At 38.2% G+C, this 20,510-nt stretch overlaps 1 protein-coding gene across 4 annotated transcripts in view; it reads left to right on the plus strand.

Moving 5' to 3' along the window:
* LOC126354729 (tyrosine-protein phosphatase 10D) overlaps positions 1 to 20,510 on the plus strand; it is a 341,160-nt gene that overhangs the window by 196,474 nt on the left and 124,176 nt on the right. For all 4 annotated transcript variants that reach the window (XM_050004587.1, XM_050004588.1, XM_050004589.1 and 1 more), the window contains exons 2-7: positions 8,889 to 9,132; positions 9,334 to 9,440; positions 13,345 to 13,519; positions 17,620 to 17,723; positions 17,924 to 18,026; positions 18,113 to 18,281. In XM_050004587.1, coding sequence (XP_049860544.1) covers positions 8,889 to 9,132; positions 9,334 to 9,440; positions 13,345 to 13,519; positions 17,620 to 17,723; positions 17,924 to 18,026; positions 18,113 to 18,281 — 902 coding nt within the window. The remainder of the gene's footprint in view (positions 1 to 8,888; positions 9,133 to 9,333; positions 9,441 to 13,344; positions 13,520 to 17,619; positions 17,724 to 17,923; positions 18,027 to 18,112; positions 18,282 to 20,510) is intronic.

A 20,510-nucleotide genomic window follows, 5' to 3' on the forward strand; every position in this document is an offset into this window, starting at 1 on the left:
GTTAGCAAAGGCACTCGCCTTGGTCGTCTGCTGTCATTGCCCATTAGCGCCAAATTTCACCGCAGTGTCCTAACGGATACGTTCGTCGCACGTCCCGCATTGATTTCTGCGGTTATTTCATGCAGTGTTGCTTGTCTGTTAGCACTGACAAACATTCGCAAACGCCGCTGCTCTCGGTCGTTAAGTGTTGGCTGTGCCCCACTGTGTTGTCCGCTAATGCCTGAAATTTGATGTCCCCGGCGCACTCTTGACACTGTAGATCTCGAAATATTGAATTCCCTGACGATTTCCAGAATGGCATGTACCTTGCGTCTACTTCCAACTACCATTTCGCGTTCAAAGTCTGTTAATTCCCGTAGTGCAGCCACAATCACGTCGGAAACTTTTCCACATTAATCCCCGAGTAAAAATGACAGCTCCGCCAATGCACTGCCATTTTATACGTCGTGTACGAGATGCCATTGCCATATGTGCATATAGCTATTCCATGATATCCGCCATCTCAGTATATATTGTACTACAAAGCAACTTCTCGTAGAAGTTGAGAAAGACGCGGTGGAAAACAATGTTATGCGTACTGTGTTGAGTCGAAATCAGGTACTTTTCTACTCTTTGAGAGTGTTGTTAAACGTTTTACAACGACTTCTTCTTCAGAATTAATCATTTTGGTAGTTTTCTTATCATGTAGCCTGTTCGGGAAAAATCTTAGCAACAGCTATCACTTAACGCTGTAACTATTGTATTATATCGCAAGAGGGATAATGTATGCAATATATAGGGACTGCAGAAAGTGCTTTACGTGCGTACATAGAATATTACAACTTATTACTACGGAAATAATTTTCGAACTGTAACTGGTATTGTTGGAGTTACACAGAACGCAACATGCTAAACCAATTGATGCGATGTGCTGGACTAAGTATTAGTTATAAAACTATAAACTAAATTTCGTTTCTGTTAACTGATCAGAAAATTTGCGAACGTAAAGCGTAACCTGAATGTACGGGACGTATATTTCACTGTTACTACAAATTCTAGAAGTGCATTGCGATATAACATACTGTTGTATGTTTCAAATAGGCTACCATGACAAACAAATAAAGAATAGTACGCTTCTTAAGTCTGCTATGCTCTTGTCATGTGGCGCATTAGTCTCAGCTTTCTCATTAAAGCCACCTACAATGTTTAAATATCAGAGTCATCATCTGAGAACCATTACGTGGCGTATTGTATAACTGACCTTACGACGCTGTTTCCAATTCGCCCTCTACCACAACACTCGGCCACATTTTCGCCGTGTTGGTTCGTTATGTTGAGCAACAGGGCAAACGTAGGTAATATGGCGAAGCGAATATTGTTTTAGATGCATGAAGACCAGCGACAGACAGCTTCAAAAATGTTGCGATTAAACAAATATAATACCGCTTTCTCCAAACTTTTTGCACTTATATTTGCATTAAAATTAGGTTATGTAATTAACTTTGGTTTTTATTCGAGTACCAGCGTCAAGAGGAATTTTCGATACTAGCCTTTGGCTTTGACCAATGACATAATGCTAATAGTCGCCGTGACGTCATTGCTGCTTGCTTATTTTCAAAGCAACTTCGTTATAACATTAATTGTCATATATTCGTTGGTTTCGAAGGAAATTGTTTATTTAATCTCTGCTGGGTACGAAAAACAAAATACTACTTTTACCTTTTCGCCGAGAATTCTAACGCTTTGTCCAGTTATTAGTCTCTTTCCCTTTACGATATATATACAGGGTGTTTCAAAAATGACCGGTATGTTTGAAACGGCAATAAAAACTAAACGAGCAGCGATAGAAATACACCGTTTGTTACAATATGCTTGGGACAACAGTACATTTTCAGGCGGACAAACTTTCGAAATTACAGTAGTTACAATTTTCAACAACAGATGGCGCTGCAAGTGATGTGAAAGATATAGAAGAGAACGCAGTCTGTGGGTGCGCCATTCTGTACGTCGCCTTTCTGCTGTAAGCGTGTGCTGTTCACAACGTGCAAGTGTGCTGTGGACAACATGGTTTATTCCTTAGAACAGAGGATTTTTCTGGTGTTGGAATTCCACCGCCTAAAACACAGTGTTGTTACAACAAGACGAAGTTTTCGACGAAGGTTTAATGTAACCAAAGGACCGAAAAGGGATACAATAAAGGATCTGTTTGAAAAATTTCAACGGACTGGGAACGTGACGGATGAACGTGCTGGAAAGGTAGGGCGACCGCGTACGGCAACCACAGAGGGCAACGCGCAGCAAGTGCAGCAGGTGATCCAACAGCGGCCCCGGGTTTCCGTTCGCCATGTTGCAGCTGCGGTCCAAATGACGTCAACGTCCATGTATCGTCTCATGCGCCAGAGTTTACACCTCTATTCATACAAAATTCAAACGCGGCAACCCCTCACCGCCACTACCATTGCTGCACGAGAGACATTCGCTAACGATATAGTGCACAGGATTGATGACAGTGATATGCATGTGGGCAGCATTTGGTTTACTGACGAAGCTTATTTTTACCTGTACGGCTTCGTCAATAAACAGAACTGGCGCATATGGGGAACCGAAAAGCCCCATGTTGCAGTCCCATCGTCCCTGCATCCTCAAAAAGTACTGGTCTGGGCCGCCATTTCTTCCAAAGGAATCATTGGCCCATTTTTCAGATCCGAAACGATTACTGCATCACGCTATCTGGCCATTCTTCGTGAATTTGTGGCGGTACAAACTGCCTTAGACGACACTGCGAACACCTCGTGGTTTATGCAAGATGGTGCCCGGCCACATCGCACGGCCGACGTCTTTGAGTTCCTGAATGAATATTTCGATGATCGTGTGATTGCTTTGGGCTATCCGAAACATACAGGAGGCGGTGTGGATTGGCCTCCCTATTCGCCAGACATGAACCCCTGTGACTTCTTTCTGTGGGGGACACTTGAAAGACCAGGTGTACCGCCAGAATCCAGAAACAATTGTACAGCTGAAGCAGTACATCTCATCTGCATGTGAAGCCATTCCGTCAGACACGTTGTCAAAGGTTTCGGGTAATTTCATTCAGAGACTACGCCATATTATTGCTACGCATGGTGGATATGTGGAAAATATCGTACTGTAGTATCCCAGACCGCAGCGCCATCTGTTGCTGACAATTGTAACTACTGTAATTTCGAAAGTTTGTCTGCCTGAAAATGTACTGTTGTCCCAAGCATATTGCAACAAACGGTGTATTTCTATCGCTGCTCGTTTAGTTTGTATTGCCGTTTCAAATATACCGGTCATTTTTCAAACACCCTGTGTATATATATGGTGTTTCAAAAATGACCGAGTATTATATATATATAAAATACTCGATTATATTATATATATATATATATATATATATATATATATATATATATATATATATATATAATACTCGATTCGTTTCCTTTGCGATAAATAGTTGCAATTCTTCATGTAACTACGTCGATGGACTGTCAATAAGTACGCATATATTTGGATGTACGTGCAGCAGTCTCCGCATAAGCTACAAACATGCTAGCTAACATTTGTGTACGAATATTTAAAAAAAAAATTGTGCTCTATGTCTTCTCCACTACAGCTTTAGAGCTGCGGTACTCCGTTTTTTTTTTTTTTTTTTTTTTTTTTTTTTTTTTTTTTTTTTTTTTTTTTTTTTTTTTGCCAAACCCCTTTTCGACTTACTACTGAAACTGGCTATGAAAGTCACCTTTTGAACTTAACGTAGCTAAACTTTATTTTCCAATACTAGTTACGATTTTACTATAATTAATTTTTTAGTTCGTACTGAGCGTCGTGATGTCTAACGCTGTAGAACTTGTTCTTGCGATAATCGGTTCATTTCTCCTATTTATATGTGATTGCAATTGGAACATTTTATTTCCTTTGCAGTAAATTCTCGTAATCAAAACTGTCTGTATTATTGTGTTTCAAAATATCTCAAACGGTATGATGTAATAGTCGCCTTGCGCGTTTACGATGTTTGACGCATTTTCACGTTTACCTTCATACTCTATTAACCACCGTGAACTGCATGGCAGAGGGTGCTGTACCAATTATTAGGGTTTCTTCCCGCTCCATTCACTTATCGAGCGCAGGAAGAATGATTGTTTGAATGCGTTTGTCAGCGATATGTATGGCTGTTGTAGTATATTACTAGTCACCATTTACAACCGGTTATTGAAACTTTGTTAGCAGACTTTCTCGATGTAGTTTATATCTCCTCTGTAGACTGATTGCACTTCCCCAGTATTCTACCAATTAACCGAAGTCTACCACCTACCTTACCCACAACAGAACCCGTGTGTGAGCCTATGTTCACTACGTCACTGCTTAAAACCAGCCGCTAGTATCGCAAATTTTCTCTTTGTCGTTGTATACAGTAATTTTTTTCTGTCGTTTCATTAATTGACAATGAGTTTTAATCACTTTTGGACGGTCGCTAATGACTGCGCCATCTAGCACCCTGAAGCTTAAACAGTCAATGTACCGTTTTAGTTAACATTGCCACTGTCAAAAATAGGTAACAAAAACGTAGTTGAAAGAGAACTGGATTTGACGAAATAACCTGGAGAAATTTTAGAATCACAGAACTGGACTTTTTATCGTCTTTGGGCGCTTCGAAAGCAAAAGCCAACGGCTTGAAGCAAGTATTGTTTTACGTAACACACAGCGAGTCCCCAGGAACGTTGGTTGGATGCCTACTGTTTATGAAGAATGATTTCTTTTTTAACCTGCGGTTTCTCGAAACTTTCACACGCTTTTCTTCATTCTGGATGCAAAACAGTCTGCTTCTTCGAACATCCTCACTGTCTGGTAACACGAGGTACGGTCACACCCTTATTCTCCGAGTTGTCTTAGAATGTCTTCATTGCATTTGCAGAGTACCAATTAACACCGGTCGAGGCGAATGTGACGCCCAACTGGGCAGCTACCTAGTGAGGTCTGAATTTGTGCAAATGTTACATGCGAGTGTTCAGTCATCATTGACTTGTATTATTTCTGTCATACTACCGGTACGTGTTGAGCGCTAATCGTTTCAGAAGATAACCTTCATTTTCCAGAGTCGTGCAGTTAAGTGCCGATTGTCACGGCGGAAGACGAACAAGCTTCGAAAACACATTTCAAAGTACTTCGGCGCGTTCCTATTGTAAGTGTAAACATGCAAGTTCGATCGCAAGAACTCCCTTTCTAGATGTGGCTTGTGCACAGGTCACCGGTTTTAATCCCAAGTTTTCTCAGTGGAAATTTGCATAGCCATTGTGTTTGCAGTATTTGAAGCAACAACAAATCTGTTTCGAGTTGTTGGTCGCCGTGATGCGCCTATTAGCCCTGGAAAGTGAAAATCTATTTTTGTGAAATAGAAACTGGTTTTACTATCACATCGAAATTTGCTGTTAATTTTGAATCATCCAGCAAATACATCGAGAACATAAAAAAGAGAATGATTTATTGTTAAGAACTAAAGGCAAAATGTTTTCAAAGGTGGAAGCTTGCATGAAAGCGGAAAACAAATTGTGAAATACATATCGCCCTATAGAAAAAAAAAAAGTGTTCTGGTGCAGATATTGTTGCTCGTCGTAGCTGCACAGTCTGATACCCTGTCACCGTTAATGCACCCTCCTTTACTAAGCTTAGAGACTGCTACTGTGAGAAGCGATTTAATAATTCACAGAGCTATAAGACTTATCCATATTTTGTCACTATAGTGGAGATCACACTGTACTCATAGTACCACTTAACCGTTATTATTATTACTAATGTTGTCGTTTCTATCCAGATGTGCAGGGCGAGCTGTTACAGAGCTGTCAATCCTTTCTAGCTAGATATTAGCTTGCTGTGAGTGGTGTAAACGAGTTCAAATGGCTCTGAGCACTATGGGACTTAACATCTGAGGTCATCAGTACCCGGGAACTTAGAACTACTTAAACCTAACTAACCTAAGGACATCACACACTTCCATGCGCGAAGCAGGATTCGAACCTGCGATTGTAGCGGTCGCAGACTGAAGCGCCGAGAACCGCTCGCCACACCGGCCGCAAAGGATTTCCCCAGTTTGGTAAATTTGAGACGGATTAGCAGTTCGACACATACCTGACAAACTACGGGAACCATATGAAAATCTTGGTTGTCTAATCGCGCTCTCCAGGGAGACACTGGATGCTGGAAGTCGCAAGTGGTCGTCAGAATGTAAGACTTTGGAAGACATTCATTGTTTTGGTTTGCTACCAACCGTAAACCAGCATATAGTGCAGTGTACACTGGTATTGTTGGCGCCATTCTGTGTTGTGCTGAGTTTTGTTTCCCGTTTACTAGCTGTACGTTCAACATGTGCCCTCGTATACAGAAACAGTGCTGTCTCCCAAGTTAATACCTTCGATTTGTATCTTAAAAGAAATGGGCGTATTGCAGAAGACATGTTCAACTTTTTACTGCCGTGCGTCTGAATGAGTGCTCGATCACGAGTGGTGATAAGGATTGTTACTGGCACTAACGCGTCACCAGTTGCTCGTCCTAAGAGACTGTTTCTGGTCACTGCCTTGAGCATACGCCCTAGCTTATTTTTATCGGCCGACTTTAACCGGCTCTAATTCCCCCGTCCGGGTGAAATACCATAATGTTCATTCTGACCAATTGAATTAAGAATACCCTCGCAGAGAAGAGAATTGCAGGCGTCAAGTTCAGAAGATGAACAGTTGTCGTTACATATCACAAAAAAACGAGGGATTGTGTTAAAACACGTGTTTCTCCGCGCAGCGGGAGATGTTCTTCAGGTGTGACCGCGGTATTATCTATCCCCCGTTTTGCATCGCATTGATGTCCTTGACTTTACCTGACTCACGGTGAGACGAAGGACTGCCTTGCGGCGGTTTCCCGGATGGACCTTTCAGCAACGGGTATATCGGCCGGCAGGAACTACGCCGTGATCCTCTCCAGCACCTGCGAAGTCCCGGGACGTGAATCCGCCATCTCCCTTCTCAGTTGTATTAGAAATCACGACTCCACGATAACAGCGACGGCTCGGCTACTTTGACCACCGACGTTTGTTGCCGAAAGTACGAAAACTATCGCAGAATCAGTGTAACAGCTCATGCACCCAGGCTGCTGACAAGAATAACATGGAAAAGAAAATTGAGGATCTATTAGACGACGATTATTTTGGCTTTAGGAAAGTTAAAGGCACGGGCACCTGAGAGACTGTTCTGTCTTTGCACTTAACAAAGGAAGAAAGACACATTAATTGGATATGGCGCCCAAGGAATAGCGATAGTCAGTCTAAAATGTTTCCAGAATGAAATTTTCACTCTGGAGTGGTGTGTGTGCTGATATGTTTCGGTGTAAAATGTTTCTCACACAAATAGGGGTAAACTACAGTGAAAGACAGGTAATATACAATATGTGGAAGAGCCAAGAATGAAGTATTGTTATTAAAAATGATGTGACACAGGATGTAGTCTTTCACTACCCACTGTTCAGTCTGTACTTTGAAGAAGCAATAATGGAAATAAAAGAAAGGTTCAAGAGTGGGATTGAGATTCAGAGTGAAATGATGTCAACAATAAGATCTGCTGAAGACATTGCTGTTCTCAGTAAAAGCAAAGAATAATTACTGGAACTGTTGAATTGAATGAACAGTCTAATGGGCACGGAATATGGATTGATAATAATCCAGAAAAAGGTGAAAGTAATAAGAAGTAGCAGAAACAAAAAATTGCCAGAAACTTAACATCAAAATTGATGATTATGAAGTAGATGATTTAAAGAAATTGTGTTACGTCAGAAGCAAAATAACTCACGGGGGACAAAGAGGCAGACATAAAAGGCAGACTAACACAAGCAAAGAGGACATTCTTGCCCAAGACAAATTTACTGGTATCAAACATGGGCCTTAATTTGAAGAAGAAATTTCTGAGAATGTAAATTGGGAGCACAGCATTGCATGTTAGTGAATCGTGTAATACTTGGCTTATATTGTTAAATATTTTATGTAAAATTATACTTTTTAGTGAGTAGACAAAGACAGCATTTTAAAATTTTAATTTCGATCAATAATTATATGAAATACTGAAAAAATAATTTATTGTTGACTCTGGAAAGTGTTAGGTGGACATTCTGCACCTGGGACATGGTGGCCATTTTAGCCGTTTGGTAAAATCTCTGATAACACATGTTTAGAGAACTACAAAAGTTCAGCACGTTAAATGGGTACATAAAAAGGAGTCTGAGGCTGTATAGGGAAACATCTAAGAATAAGATATTTTATAGTGTCAAGACCTGCAGTACAGTATGTTAGTGAATTGTGGGTTCTGAGAGAAGGTGGTAAAAGAAGAATAAAAATGGTATTCCTAAGCTTTATTTTAGGTGTAAGATTCTAGACCAGATTAGAAGTGTTGACACATGAAAATCACTTGTAGTTGCAAGTAATATAGTGGAAAATGTGAAAACCTAATGACATGTAGTCGAATACACTCAGAGAACTACCACTGTGAACATTCTGAAATGCACCAAGGAATAGAGATACTTGAGAGTGTGAGAGCACAGGGGAGAGCATTTTTTCCATTGACTTTGGAATGAGGCTTCACCCAGACCATTATTTGGAAGCAGAACAACATGATGATAATTTAGCTATTGGGATGAAAGGATGTGGGAATGGGAGATTTTTGTACCTGCTTACATAGTTGTTTTTGTTTTTATTTTTGTTGTTGTTGTGTGTGTGTGTTTGTTTGTTTTGTTGCCACCTACTCTTCACTTGTGACACACGTCTATCATGATTTCCAATTATGTGCTTGCAAAAGATAGTCTAAAAAAATCATTTGTTTATGTACCTGACAGAATGCCTTTCTTTTATGTTACAGTTTGCAAGCTGTGCGGATCTTGCAATCCAAATCCCAGGGAATCTCAGTCAAGATGGGCTTTATCGTTTAGACTACTCACCGCCACATGGGAAGCCAGCACCAAATACTACAATTGCCTCAAAGGATATTGGAGATGTTATAGAATTTTCTCAAGGTCTTCCTGGCACAAAATACAACTTTTGGCTGTATTACTCAAATTCCAGCTTTCAAGATCTGTTGACGTGGACAGCTTCAATCACAACAGGTTAGTTACCTTCCTCAAAATGTGGGAATCCAACTGTATTTCACACTGCTTTGCATCACGCTGAAACATTGTAGAGTTGTATTATTTATTTCTGTATAATTTACGTTTTTTAATGCATGTCATTGTAAACTTCTGAAATAATGATTTTGATCCACACAAGCTGACACATTATATTAAAAAAGGAAATTGTGTACTCTCCAGCACCTGATGCACCAACCAATCTTTCTGTAACCGTCCATAGTGGTAAAGTGACTGATGTATCTTGGAGTCCTCCACTTGTTGGCCATGCCTCGGGATATAAGATTAAGGTACAGTACCAGAAAGTATTTAAATCAAGACTACAAGTCATTAGTTCTGTTGGCATAAAAAAAGAATATCTTTAAATTTAAAAGCTAGAGTGAACCTGTTGAAAACTTACTGATGTTTTAAATTTTTTTTTTTTTTTAGTGAAATTTATATACTTATGCCATTGTATGCATATAAGATGGGGACAATTTTATTGTAATACAGCTCCTTCCTCTTTTTCTCTTTCCATTTCATATTATGTCATCCTTTCTTCTTCTCTTTGTGTTTTTTTCTGCTCTCTGCATTATCAAGATCAAGTGGTGGTGGTTGTTGTTGTTGTGGTGGTGGTGGTGGTGGTGGTGGTGGTGGTGGTGCTGCTGCTGCTGCTGCAGTTGGGATATAACTGTAATTCTTTTCAGGAGTGAAGCTAAAGTTCCCATATGGCCACCCTGGTTTTGGTTTTCCATGATTAACTTGATCTATTTCATCTGAATCGGCTGATGGGATTTTCAGCAGGCTGTGGCCAATAGCTTCCCACAAAGTTTTCATATTGAATAAAACCATAAAACCTCCAGCTTCAGTAATGTCAAAATCTTGAATGTCAAATTCTTGAATGTCAAAATCTTGAAGATTGACTCCCCGCCAAACCTCTCCAGACATTCTTACTATGGTCCCAGTTCTTACCTTCTCTCAAATTTAATAATAATCTCCTCCTGTACTTTAGCTAGTTTTGAATTTTCATTCTTCAATTTGCATCTGATCCTGCACATACTGGCTGCACTTTTTCTCACAGTCTAATTTGCCTTTCCCTATATTTTTCTTTTGGTGAGGGCAGTTTCTAGTATAACATTCTTTGATCTACTTGTTCTAGACCCCCCCCCCCCCCCCCCCTCTCTCTCTCTCTCTCTCTCTCTCTCTCTCTCTCTCTCTCTCTCTCTCTCTCTCTCTCTCTCTCTCTGTTTCAGCATCTTTATTAATAGCTCTTGCCTGTTCTCGAGTAACCATGTGTGCTGTCTCTCTTTCTCTCTGCCTGTCTTCCTGCCAGCACAACTTTGCTGTATTAGTGTTTCACCTATGTGTGAGTTTGGCACTGGTGTGATCTGTCTGCCCTGCACTACCCTTGAGTTTTATACAGTTCTCTAACAACTTCATTAAGTCTCATTGTGTATCAGAATTAACTTTATCCCAGAAAATTATACTAAATTTCTGTTTGATTCCTTATGTGTAGCACAATCCATTTATAAAAACACAGTATAAAAATTCTGTTATTGACCATTATTCTCTATTGTTGTTATCAAGAACAGTGATTGTAATATTTATAATTCATGTAATCCAATGTCACATTATTGTTTCTTTTAAAATTTAAAGTATTCTGATTTGACACAACGATTTTTATGTTCTTCGTTGACAGTTTCCTATTTTCACACCTTGTTTGTTTCTTTCTGGCTGTTTTGTAATATTCTTAAAAAAATTATTTTTCTATATGAATGAATAATTTTAAGACCTAATAGAAATTGCTTTTCTAATTTCACTTATGACCTTCCACATATACCAGTTTCTTGCAGTTATTTGTGAATTAATTTGTAATATTATTGTTAATATTTTTTACTTGGCTGAAATGTTTCATTTGCATGTTCTTTCACTATTATTTCTTACGAGCTAAAATTTGTTCCTAATGCATTCCTTTATGCAAGTATGTACATAATTTCTGGCTTTCTACTGGTTCTTACTTTTTGCTACCTCTTTCTTTAGTAATATTTCTTATTGCTAAGCATTTTCTGTAGTCTGTCTGCTACATATGCTCTGTATTTTTCATTTTTGTTGAACTATCTAAATTTTTTCTGTATACTGGGAAATATTGTTCGATGAATCCTTTAAATATCTGTATAGGGAATGAAGCCTGGTCATTTCTAAATTTATTGCTACATCATGGAATTAATACATTATGTAAAATAAGTGATACAGGACTAAGAACTAGTTTTAACACATTTTCATTTCCTGTAGATGACATTTATAGCACCTTCCAGAAATATTTTGGAAATGTATGAATTTGTCCCTTTTGTAAAAGCTCTACAGTATTGTAAAATACTATTAATGGGGTTTGGGACAATTAAGTTACCAAACAAATCTGAATCTATGTGAGTGTTCGCACTACGTACTGCACACCTTGATATTTATTGCTTATTACTTTACAGTGTCAGCAGCTAACTACTGTACTGCACATCATGTGATAGGAACACACTGTATTACAACATATCATCTACTACTATAGAAATGTTTTTAGAGAATGTATTCGACATTCGCTGAGCTCAATTTTTAGAAACTTATTGAGGATTTTTTGAAGTCACGTCAACACATGTAATATAGACTCTGCCCCGCACATATAGCTATTTAATAGGGCATAAAACGTATTTTTTTCCCCACGCCGATAAATCTTCACTGTCCAGTACCATATTTTTTTGTGCTCGCTCTCATGGTGATCATATATGGATATGTGAGTGCATGTCATACTTCAAAAGTTTCATTTAAATTTCTGTATCCATAAGTAAAATAATCCTAGCAGGGGTGCAAATTCTATTCTTTCTTCAATTTGCACTTCTGTTTGTGTTCTGTTTGTGTGTTTCTGTGACAAGTGAGGAAGTAATCAGCCCATAAAAGGATCACACATTAATTAAAAACTGCATCTCGTGATTTTGTTTAGTGGTTAAAGGAAGTTGCGTGCCTGCACAGATGTGAATGATTGCTCCATCTCTTAAAAAATTATCAGGCCAGTCAAACAGCCGTTGAAATCCCTGAACGAATCTTAGATTGTGCTGCAGAATGCACACTATTTCGAAATTTTTGACACCTTAAAACTGTATGCTGAAACAGTGCTCAAGTCCAGCACCTTGCTTTTGGCGCGAAGTGCTCTCACTGATTAAGCACTATGAAACCCACTCAAGACCCGTAACTTGTCCTTATACCTTCCCTGGCATCTCTGTGGAAAGTAGGTAGGTAGGTAGCGTTTGCTTGGACAATACTGCCAACAGCTTGTTTCAAATATAAAATCATATATAGAGAGAAGTCACAGTATAAATAACAAACTTCCTGACAGATTAAAACTGTGTGCCGGACCATGACTCGAACTCAGGACCTTTGCCTTTCGTGGGCAAGTGCTCTACCAACTGAGCTACCCAAGCATGACTCATGACCTGTCCTCACAGCTTCAATTCTGCCAGTACCTCGTCTCCTACCTTCCTGACTTTACAGAAGCTCATCTGCAAGCCTTCCAGAACTAGCACTCCTGGAAGAAAGGATATTGCGGAGACATGGCTTAGCCACAGCCTAGGGGATGTTTCCAGAATGAGATTTTCACTCTGTAGAGGTGTGTGTGCTGATATGAAACTTCCTGACAGATTAAAACTGTGTGCTGGACCGAGACTCGAACTCTGGACCTTTGCCTTTCGCGGGCAGGTGCTCGTGAGTCGTGCTTGGGTAGCTTAGTTGGTAGAGTACTTGCCCACGAAAGGCATAGGTCCCAAGTTCGACTCTCAGTCCGGCACACAGTTTTAATCTCTCAGGAAGTTTCATATCAGCACACACTACGCTGCAGAGTGAAAATATCATTCTGGGCACAGTATAAATAGTTTGAACATTGATTTAATTATTTTTACAGTTTTCATTTGGTTTCAATACTCGTACATCTAAGGAATCTTGGCTGGATTCATAGATATTTACTAACAACTGTTCATGACACAGAAATCACTTCTGAGCTACATTTTCCTCTCATTTGTTGTCCATGGCAATTATTTACTCTTCAGTTCTTATAGTTGTTCCTTGGGATAATGATTGTTATTGGAAAGTGCTAACTTTATTATTGTACACTCTTATTGCATGTACCTTACTTTTGATGTTATATCATTTGTTAACTTATGTTTTTCTCTACAGGTTTTGACTATTGGAGACTCGAGGGAACCCTCCCGTGTTGTACTACAAGAGGAAGAGACTGGTCTGCATTATCGTTTGCAGAATCTCACACCTGGTGGCTCGTATCAAGTCCAATTGCTCACTGTTTATGAAGGAAAAGAAAGTCTTGTATATATTTCAAGGAATTTTACTACAAGTAAGTAACACTCCATAACTGTTAGTCAGCATTAGTAATGCTGTGGCAGTTCCAATTATTCACTCCTTTTCATGTTGTATGCTGAAATGTAAAATTTCAGGAATGTTCTTGCCCATTTATTATTATGAAAAGGATAGGTTGCTACCTACCATGTTGCGGAGATGTTGAGTTGCAGACACACACAACAAACAGACTGTGATCTATCCTTCTCATAATATTGTCATTATTACATAGTGTAGTTTCCATTATTGGATTTTGCAGTTTCTCTTGAGTAAATATAACAGCAACAAATTTCATCATGGATGGCAGAATTAGGATTCCAAGACATGTCACAATGGTTGAGCAATTACGTTGGACACCTCTACCTAATCATGTAGCACTTTACCCTCATTGTTTTACTATGCATGTAGCATTAACTCCACAAGATGCCAAAAGTAAAACCTTTTTAGTGCCACACACAATTCACAGAGATTGATAAAGCTAACGTGTTTCTCTAATATATTAAGATGTAATTTGGAAGCATTGAGGTGGTGCGTCGGGATCTGGCTGGATGTGAACGTCATCTCTTGTGCGTAGTGGACAGACAAACAGATGCACATTGTCAGACAGTAATTTCTGTATCATTTGCTAATGAAAGATGATGACTGGCTTATCTGACACCTGTTTAAGAATACCTCCCCAATGTGCCTGAAAAATTGGCCTGTTGCAAGTGGAATGCATCATCTGCCTATGGTTTTTTTACATACTTTTTCCCAGCCATCGGTGTGCACTGAAACTTGTCATCTTTGTGATCTGCTGCCAGTGTTAATGATCCTGTATACTACAACATGGATAAAGGTACACATGTAGTGGTTGCTTCTGTTTCCTGTACAAGTGAGGAAATTGTTATGAATGGCATGACATCTTCCCGTTGTACAGTTGACTGTCAGGCCACTGGTCAGTGCATTGCCTGATAGCATCTTAGTAATGTCCAACACTCCAAAATATACCATCCTCTGCGGAGATGGTAGTGCCTCTTTTCCAGCACAGCAGCTATATCTAATGCTCTTAATCAGGGATGAATATCTTACAACAAAATATGTAGTGCAATGATTGGAAAAAGAGGTATTAAGGAAACGTTCATATTAGCCAGAATACAATAATATAACTTGTTGGGAATGTTATATGCTGGATCCTTCTTCTGGGGGAAAGAGAAAGTAGAAGACTCTTTTTATGAGTCATGAGAATAACGTTAAATTTATTGAGAATTGTGCAACAATGAACATCTGCTACATGTATTGGAAGGCATACTGAAATACAGCTACCAGTACAAGCACTATATTTTGTCAAGCACAGTGGGTAAAGGTACAATATAGTCCAGAAACACAATAATAAAAAAACATTGGAGGTGTAAATTAAACGACGCCTTCAGTCACAACTTCATGTTTTATTAACTACATGATGCATTTCGGGCCCTGTGGGTCCATCGTCAGGTGTAATTTGTCTTAATACATGTTTTATTTCTGAGTGGGGTGAAATGCATATTCCTGTCATGAAAAGGTTTAATGTTAGGTTACGAATTTCGTAACTCGAACACGGAAAATATGTGCAGAATAATGGAAAATGAGCAGTGTAAACTTACATCATCCAAGGAAAGCATTTTTAAAGTTTTGGTACCGGCAAACATTCTTTTCTCCATCATTTTAGTATGTGTCACTTCATTCAAGATGTACATTCGCACACACGTGTTTGTAAACACTTCACAGATGTTTTTGTACATGGTGTTGTCAAAGATGAATTTATTCATAGTGCTAAAGGTATAACTATTAAACAATTGACATAAGCAAGAAATAACTTGAGAATAGGTCTTTAAAATTACTGAAATAACTATGGCTTGCAAAATCTGTTTCTTTATTTAACATAGATTCTGGTTTTTTGATTTTGTGGAGGTATATCTCCAGCTGTTCTAACAGACGTAGGGTCTTACCATTGGCTTCGTGAAGTAGTATTACCAAATTGTTTTCTAGACTGTTGACGACATGTTTCGTTACCAGCATATGTTGTGCAGTGACTGATTTTTCGAAATTCTTGAGCCTGAAAGCATTTACATGTTCTTGAAAACGGGTCTTGAAGTTTCTCCCTATTTCCCCTATACTGTAGGCAGGACAATGGGGCATGATACTTTGTACACCCCACTGTTGTTGTGTGTGTGTATTTGATTTTACGTTATGGATGAGTAGGTTTCATAACTAATTATTGGTTGAGAATGCAACTGTTACATTTGTTTTTCTTAAAAAGTTGGCGATTTTTATTTTATTTTTTATTTTTTTATATGGTGCTCAGGTATGGGATATCGGCGAATATTTTCTCTTTGTGTGTGTGTGTGTGTGTGTGTGTGTGTGTGTGTGTGTGTGTGTGTGTGTGTGTGGTGTACATTCTTCCTAGATTTTCCATTTTTTCACTTTCTTTTTTCATCATACTTGGGTAGGGGCAGGAGTTTGATGATTTGCACAAAGATGCCCTTTCTGGATAGCATTTTTTCAAGTATAACATTGACTGTGAAAGATGTTTTCCAGACAGGTTTTAATACCATGGATTTCCTGGTGGAACTGTAACTTTTATTTCTGTGAGAAGGTAGTGATTGCCTCGAGTATTTTGTCATGTAGATATAATTTTAATTTTCCATGAGTACTGTAAAGAAATCGTGTACTAATTGTAAAATAATGCATAATTTGATGGTAGGAAATGAAAAGCTTGTGACTCCATCCATCTGTGAAAGTATCTTAATTCCAGTAACTTCTTATGAAAGAGAGATTTGAAAGTGTGTGGATTTCTCCAAGCTGTCAATACCTAGGCTTCTACTGTATAGTTACACTTGTAACAACTTTTTATGTATTACTTTATATTATTTTTTAAGAAACTGTCTTTGCTTCTCTTGTAAATTTTAACAAAATGGAGTTTGAGGTTCTCATTGTCTACCATCGATATATCCCAACCACTGAAATGTGGGTTGCTTTTATATTTTGTGATTATTTGTTCAGCAGTGCATTGTGTGTATATATGATACTATTTGAAAACAGTGCTTGTGAATAAAACAGCTGTAACATCACTCAGAGAAACACTAAGTTGAAAGATTAAAGACAAGTTTACCTGACTGTGTGTTCTTAAACTCAGAAAACCTATGTTTGCAAACTAATTCACTGAAGCATAGCTATTTATTACATGATGTTTCCTTCAATTGTCAAAGTCATGCATACTGTGAAAAAATAGCTATAGCACAGGTTTGAGGATCATGACGTACTGATGTCAATCATCCTCACAAAACATGAAGTTTGTATATTTACTGTTACTTGATGTAGTAATGGCATGTCAAAGGTAATGCTGTCACCAACCTGAGGTTGGTTTCAACACCACAGTACTTTTCTAGTAGTGATCAAATCAGATGCAATGTGTCCCTGTCTTCCTCTGCCCTTTGAACTAACTTACCCAATGAGGTTTAAAGGACCTACAGTTTGATGTAATCCATAAACCATAATGCAGTTTGACATTTTTCACTTCTGTGTGTCATTGCTAGTGATGGCAAATAACAGAAAAACACCCTAGAACTGATGGGGAACTGAACATCAGACTTTTGGCATTTGTCGTCAATATTTATCCACATAACCACCAAGTCACTTGTATGCTATGAATAACCAAGTAAAAAGTGTGTGTGTTGAATTGGGTTGCTGTTACAAGAAGTAATCATTATATGTATACATATCAGCTTAACTATATTGCAGTTTTATTACTTTCTTTCATTATGAGATCGACATTTTATCACTGTTGTATTGATATGTTGCCTTTAAATCTGTGGGGGAAAGTCAGAGTTAGCATTCTAGGAAGTTCTTATTGTTAATAACACGCAACTTCAGTAATTCCTTGAGCTCTTGTTTCCTACATCTGCTTCGTAAATTTGTGATACTGCCACAGTTTGTTCATGATATGTGTATAGGTTCACTGAGCATCCAACATACGTATTTTCATTAAAGAGATTTTATTGGCAGTGTAAAAGAACTCTAGTGTGCATTTAAGAGAAATTTATATAAACGGTACAAGTAACACACATTTTCCTCTTTTTTTAGAACCTAACACACCAGGAAAATTCATTGTTTGGTTCAGAAATGAAACTACATTACTGGTCCTGTGGCAGCCACCATACCCACCAGGCATATTCACACACTATAAGGTCAGTTGTGACGAACTCACCTGTCTTTTTTCCATTTTGTATTTTGTTTACCATTGTACCTTTCCGTGCTGAATACTTGAGTAAAGAGTGTTCACAGGGAATATTGTCACAGTTGCTTGTGTATATATTTTGTACATTTGTGTATTAATTTACTGATAAACTGTTTTAAAAATTACATAATAGCATTGCTGTTTTTGAAGGTATCCATTGACCCTGATGATGCTGTGCAGAGTGTTTTGTATGTGGAAAAAGAAGGTGACCCTCCAGGGCCAGCTCAGGCAGCTTTCCAAGGACTGGTGCCAGGTATAATGAGACTTTTTTAAATCGTGTGGATTTGAATATAAATTTATCCTACTGGTTCACAATGTTTTCTGTTACTTTTTTTCTAGGACGAGCATACAATATTTCTGTACAGACAGTGAGTGAAGATGAAATATCGACACCAACGACAGCACAGTACAGAACAGTTCCCTTAAGGCCTCTAAATTTGACATTTGATAGATCATCTATAACAGAGACATCATTTAGGGTAGAATGGCAGCCTCCCAAAGGAAAGAGGTACTATTATTGCTTTTCATTTGTATGTATCTGATCACATAATTTGCTTGTATGTTTTGTCTTTTGAGAAGGAATAGGCATAAATGAATGCTAACAAACTGAGGTAGAGAAAATAAATTTCTTGGAGAAGAATAAGATAAATCCAGCAACACCTGCAATGGTAGAAAAAAATTGTAACATAAGCCTCGACAGGGCACGCTGATTTTCATAACGCGAATGGGTGCGTGGCATATTTAATACATGTGTAAACAAAGCAGTTTTTATATTACTAAGATAAACATGCACGAGCAAAATAACAGTTTAATCTTAGATTAACTAACCAATGATAAAATAAACTTTTACTATAAGAGCTAAATGACTGTTTAATTAAATAATAATAATAAAATATAATAAAATTTAATTGTATCATTCCATTACCTGTTCATGTGTTGCCACACAGTAACGACCCACTTGGAGCATCAAACAGTGCAGTTGCATTAGGTCCCCACATAACACTTATTCAACTACTAATAGTCTCGCAGGCAACTGCCTCATTAAGGGATTGTGCTTGTAACTCGGAGTATGGGCCATTTTCTTGCACAGATCGTAAAGTTTTTCTCACCTGGCTCGCTGTTTCTTTTATATTAGTGCTGCTCTCTTGAGCGTGTGACAACACAACTTATAACTGTCGCCGTTGTTAACCTACAGTGGAATGGTATGAAACAATGTTATTTGTGGTTGGCGCACTTCACATGAAGATGTGTCTGCTCGAGGGTTAATTAGTCTTCAGACTCTGGGGTTCCTTTATTGAAGAGCCGGAGATGAGAAGTAAGGGAAGAAGAGATTTATACTGACTGTAGGGTGCAAAGTAAATCCATTTAACTATAAATGTTAACACAGTCCTTACGTACTGTATAGAATGCTTATGTAGATGTATATGGGAAGGGTTCAAAGAGATTTGTGGTGAAAAGTCTTAGGAAGGCATGTTTCTGTGAAGATGTTTTACAGCTGAATATGTACCCTAGAGGTGGGTATTTGAAAGAAAAGGTCATTTCTACCATTCACCTTGGGAAATATGGTGATAGAGCAGTCAGATCTAGGGAACGTATGTGGAAGGTCATGTTGAGATAAAAATTGTGATAAGCACAACATAGTAGAGTTTGGTATTAGCAGGGCACTGCACTTGCACAATGGTATAATTGGGAGATAGGAAACTCTAATCCATTGTACTGAATAAAACAGATATATGCTAAACATAACAAATATTTTTATTTAGTCCATGATTTTTATTTGTTCATCTAAAACATGCTGTAAGTTCACTTTATAAACATTTTTTTACGTGTACTAACTAGTAATTATCATCATTTCATTGTATGAATTGCCTTGTTAACAGTGATCAAGTTTGTATATGTTTAAGGTTTAGAACTATTAGACACCTGATGTTTATGTATTGTTTCTTGTTCTTTTCTCCATATCATATTTTTTGCATATGTGGTAGAAATCAACTTCACAGTTCTTGTAGAATGTGATTCGCATAGTAGAATAACTTGGAGTGGTTCAATTGCAGCTTTATGGTTCAATTGCAGCTTTATTGTTTTCTAATGTTGTCAGTTCAGTCACTTTTTATTGTAGTGTTGGTAGGCTTTTGTTGTCATCAGTGCTTCTTTAGGCACATAAGAAAGGTTTGACTTGTCTGTTATATATAGCCAAACCATTGAAATTTTACTTCATCCCATTCACCCCCTCCCTTGAAGTTATTCAGTATGCTGTTGAACTTAGTCCAACTAAAGTGGTCAGAGAGTGGTCAGTCATGTGTGCACAAGGCTAAAGTGGCCAGATATAGCGTTCGTGTGTGCGTGAAGTGTGCTGGTTTGTATGAATGTGTTTATTTTCCTTTCTTTTCTGAAGAAGGCCTTAGTTGAAAGCTTAATGGTTAATAGTCTTTTTATTGTAACTCTCTGCAATCCAATGTGTCATCTTTACGGTGAGTAGCTATCTATCCTTTTCATAACTATTGATATTACGGCCTGAACTTCCCATTGTTTCTTCTGTGGGATAGGTATTTGTGGTGTATTTATATGTGCTTGAGGAATTTTGTGTCTTGTCTACCCTGCAGTCTTTTCAGAGAAGAGTGTGTTAGTTTCACACCATCAACAATGTAACATGTATCTACCTTCAGACACTCACCAAGTTAAATACTGTTTTCTCCAGTTATTTTTTTTTTTTTTCATGGTACTTATCTGTTTGATA

Source organism: Schistocerca gregaria, chromosome 3 (genome assembly GCF_023897955.1).
Source record: "Schistocerca gregaria isolate iqSchGreg1 chromosome 3, iqSchGreg1.2, whole genome shotgun sequence".
NCBI classification, from domain to species: Eukaryota; Metazoa; Arthropoda; class Insecta; order Orthoptera; family Acrididae; genus Schistocerca; species Schistocerca gregaria.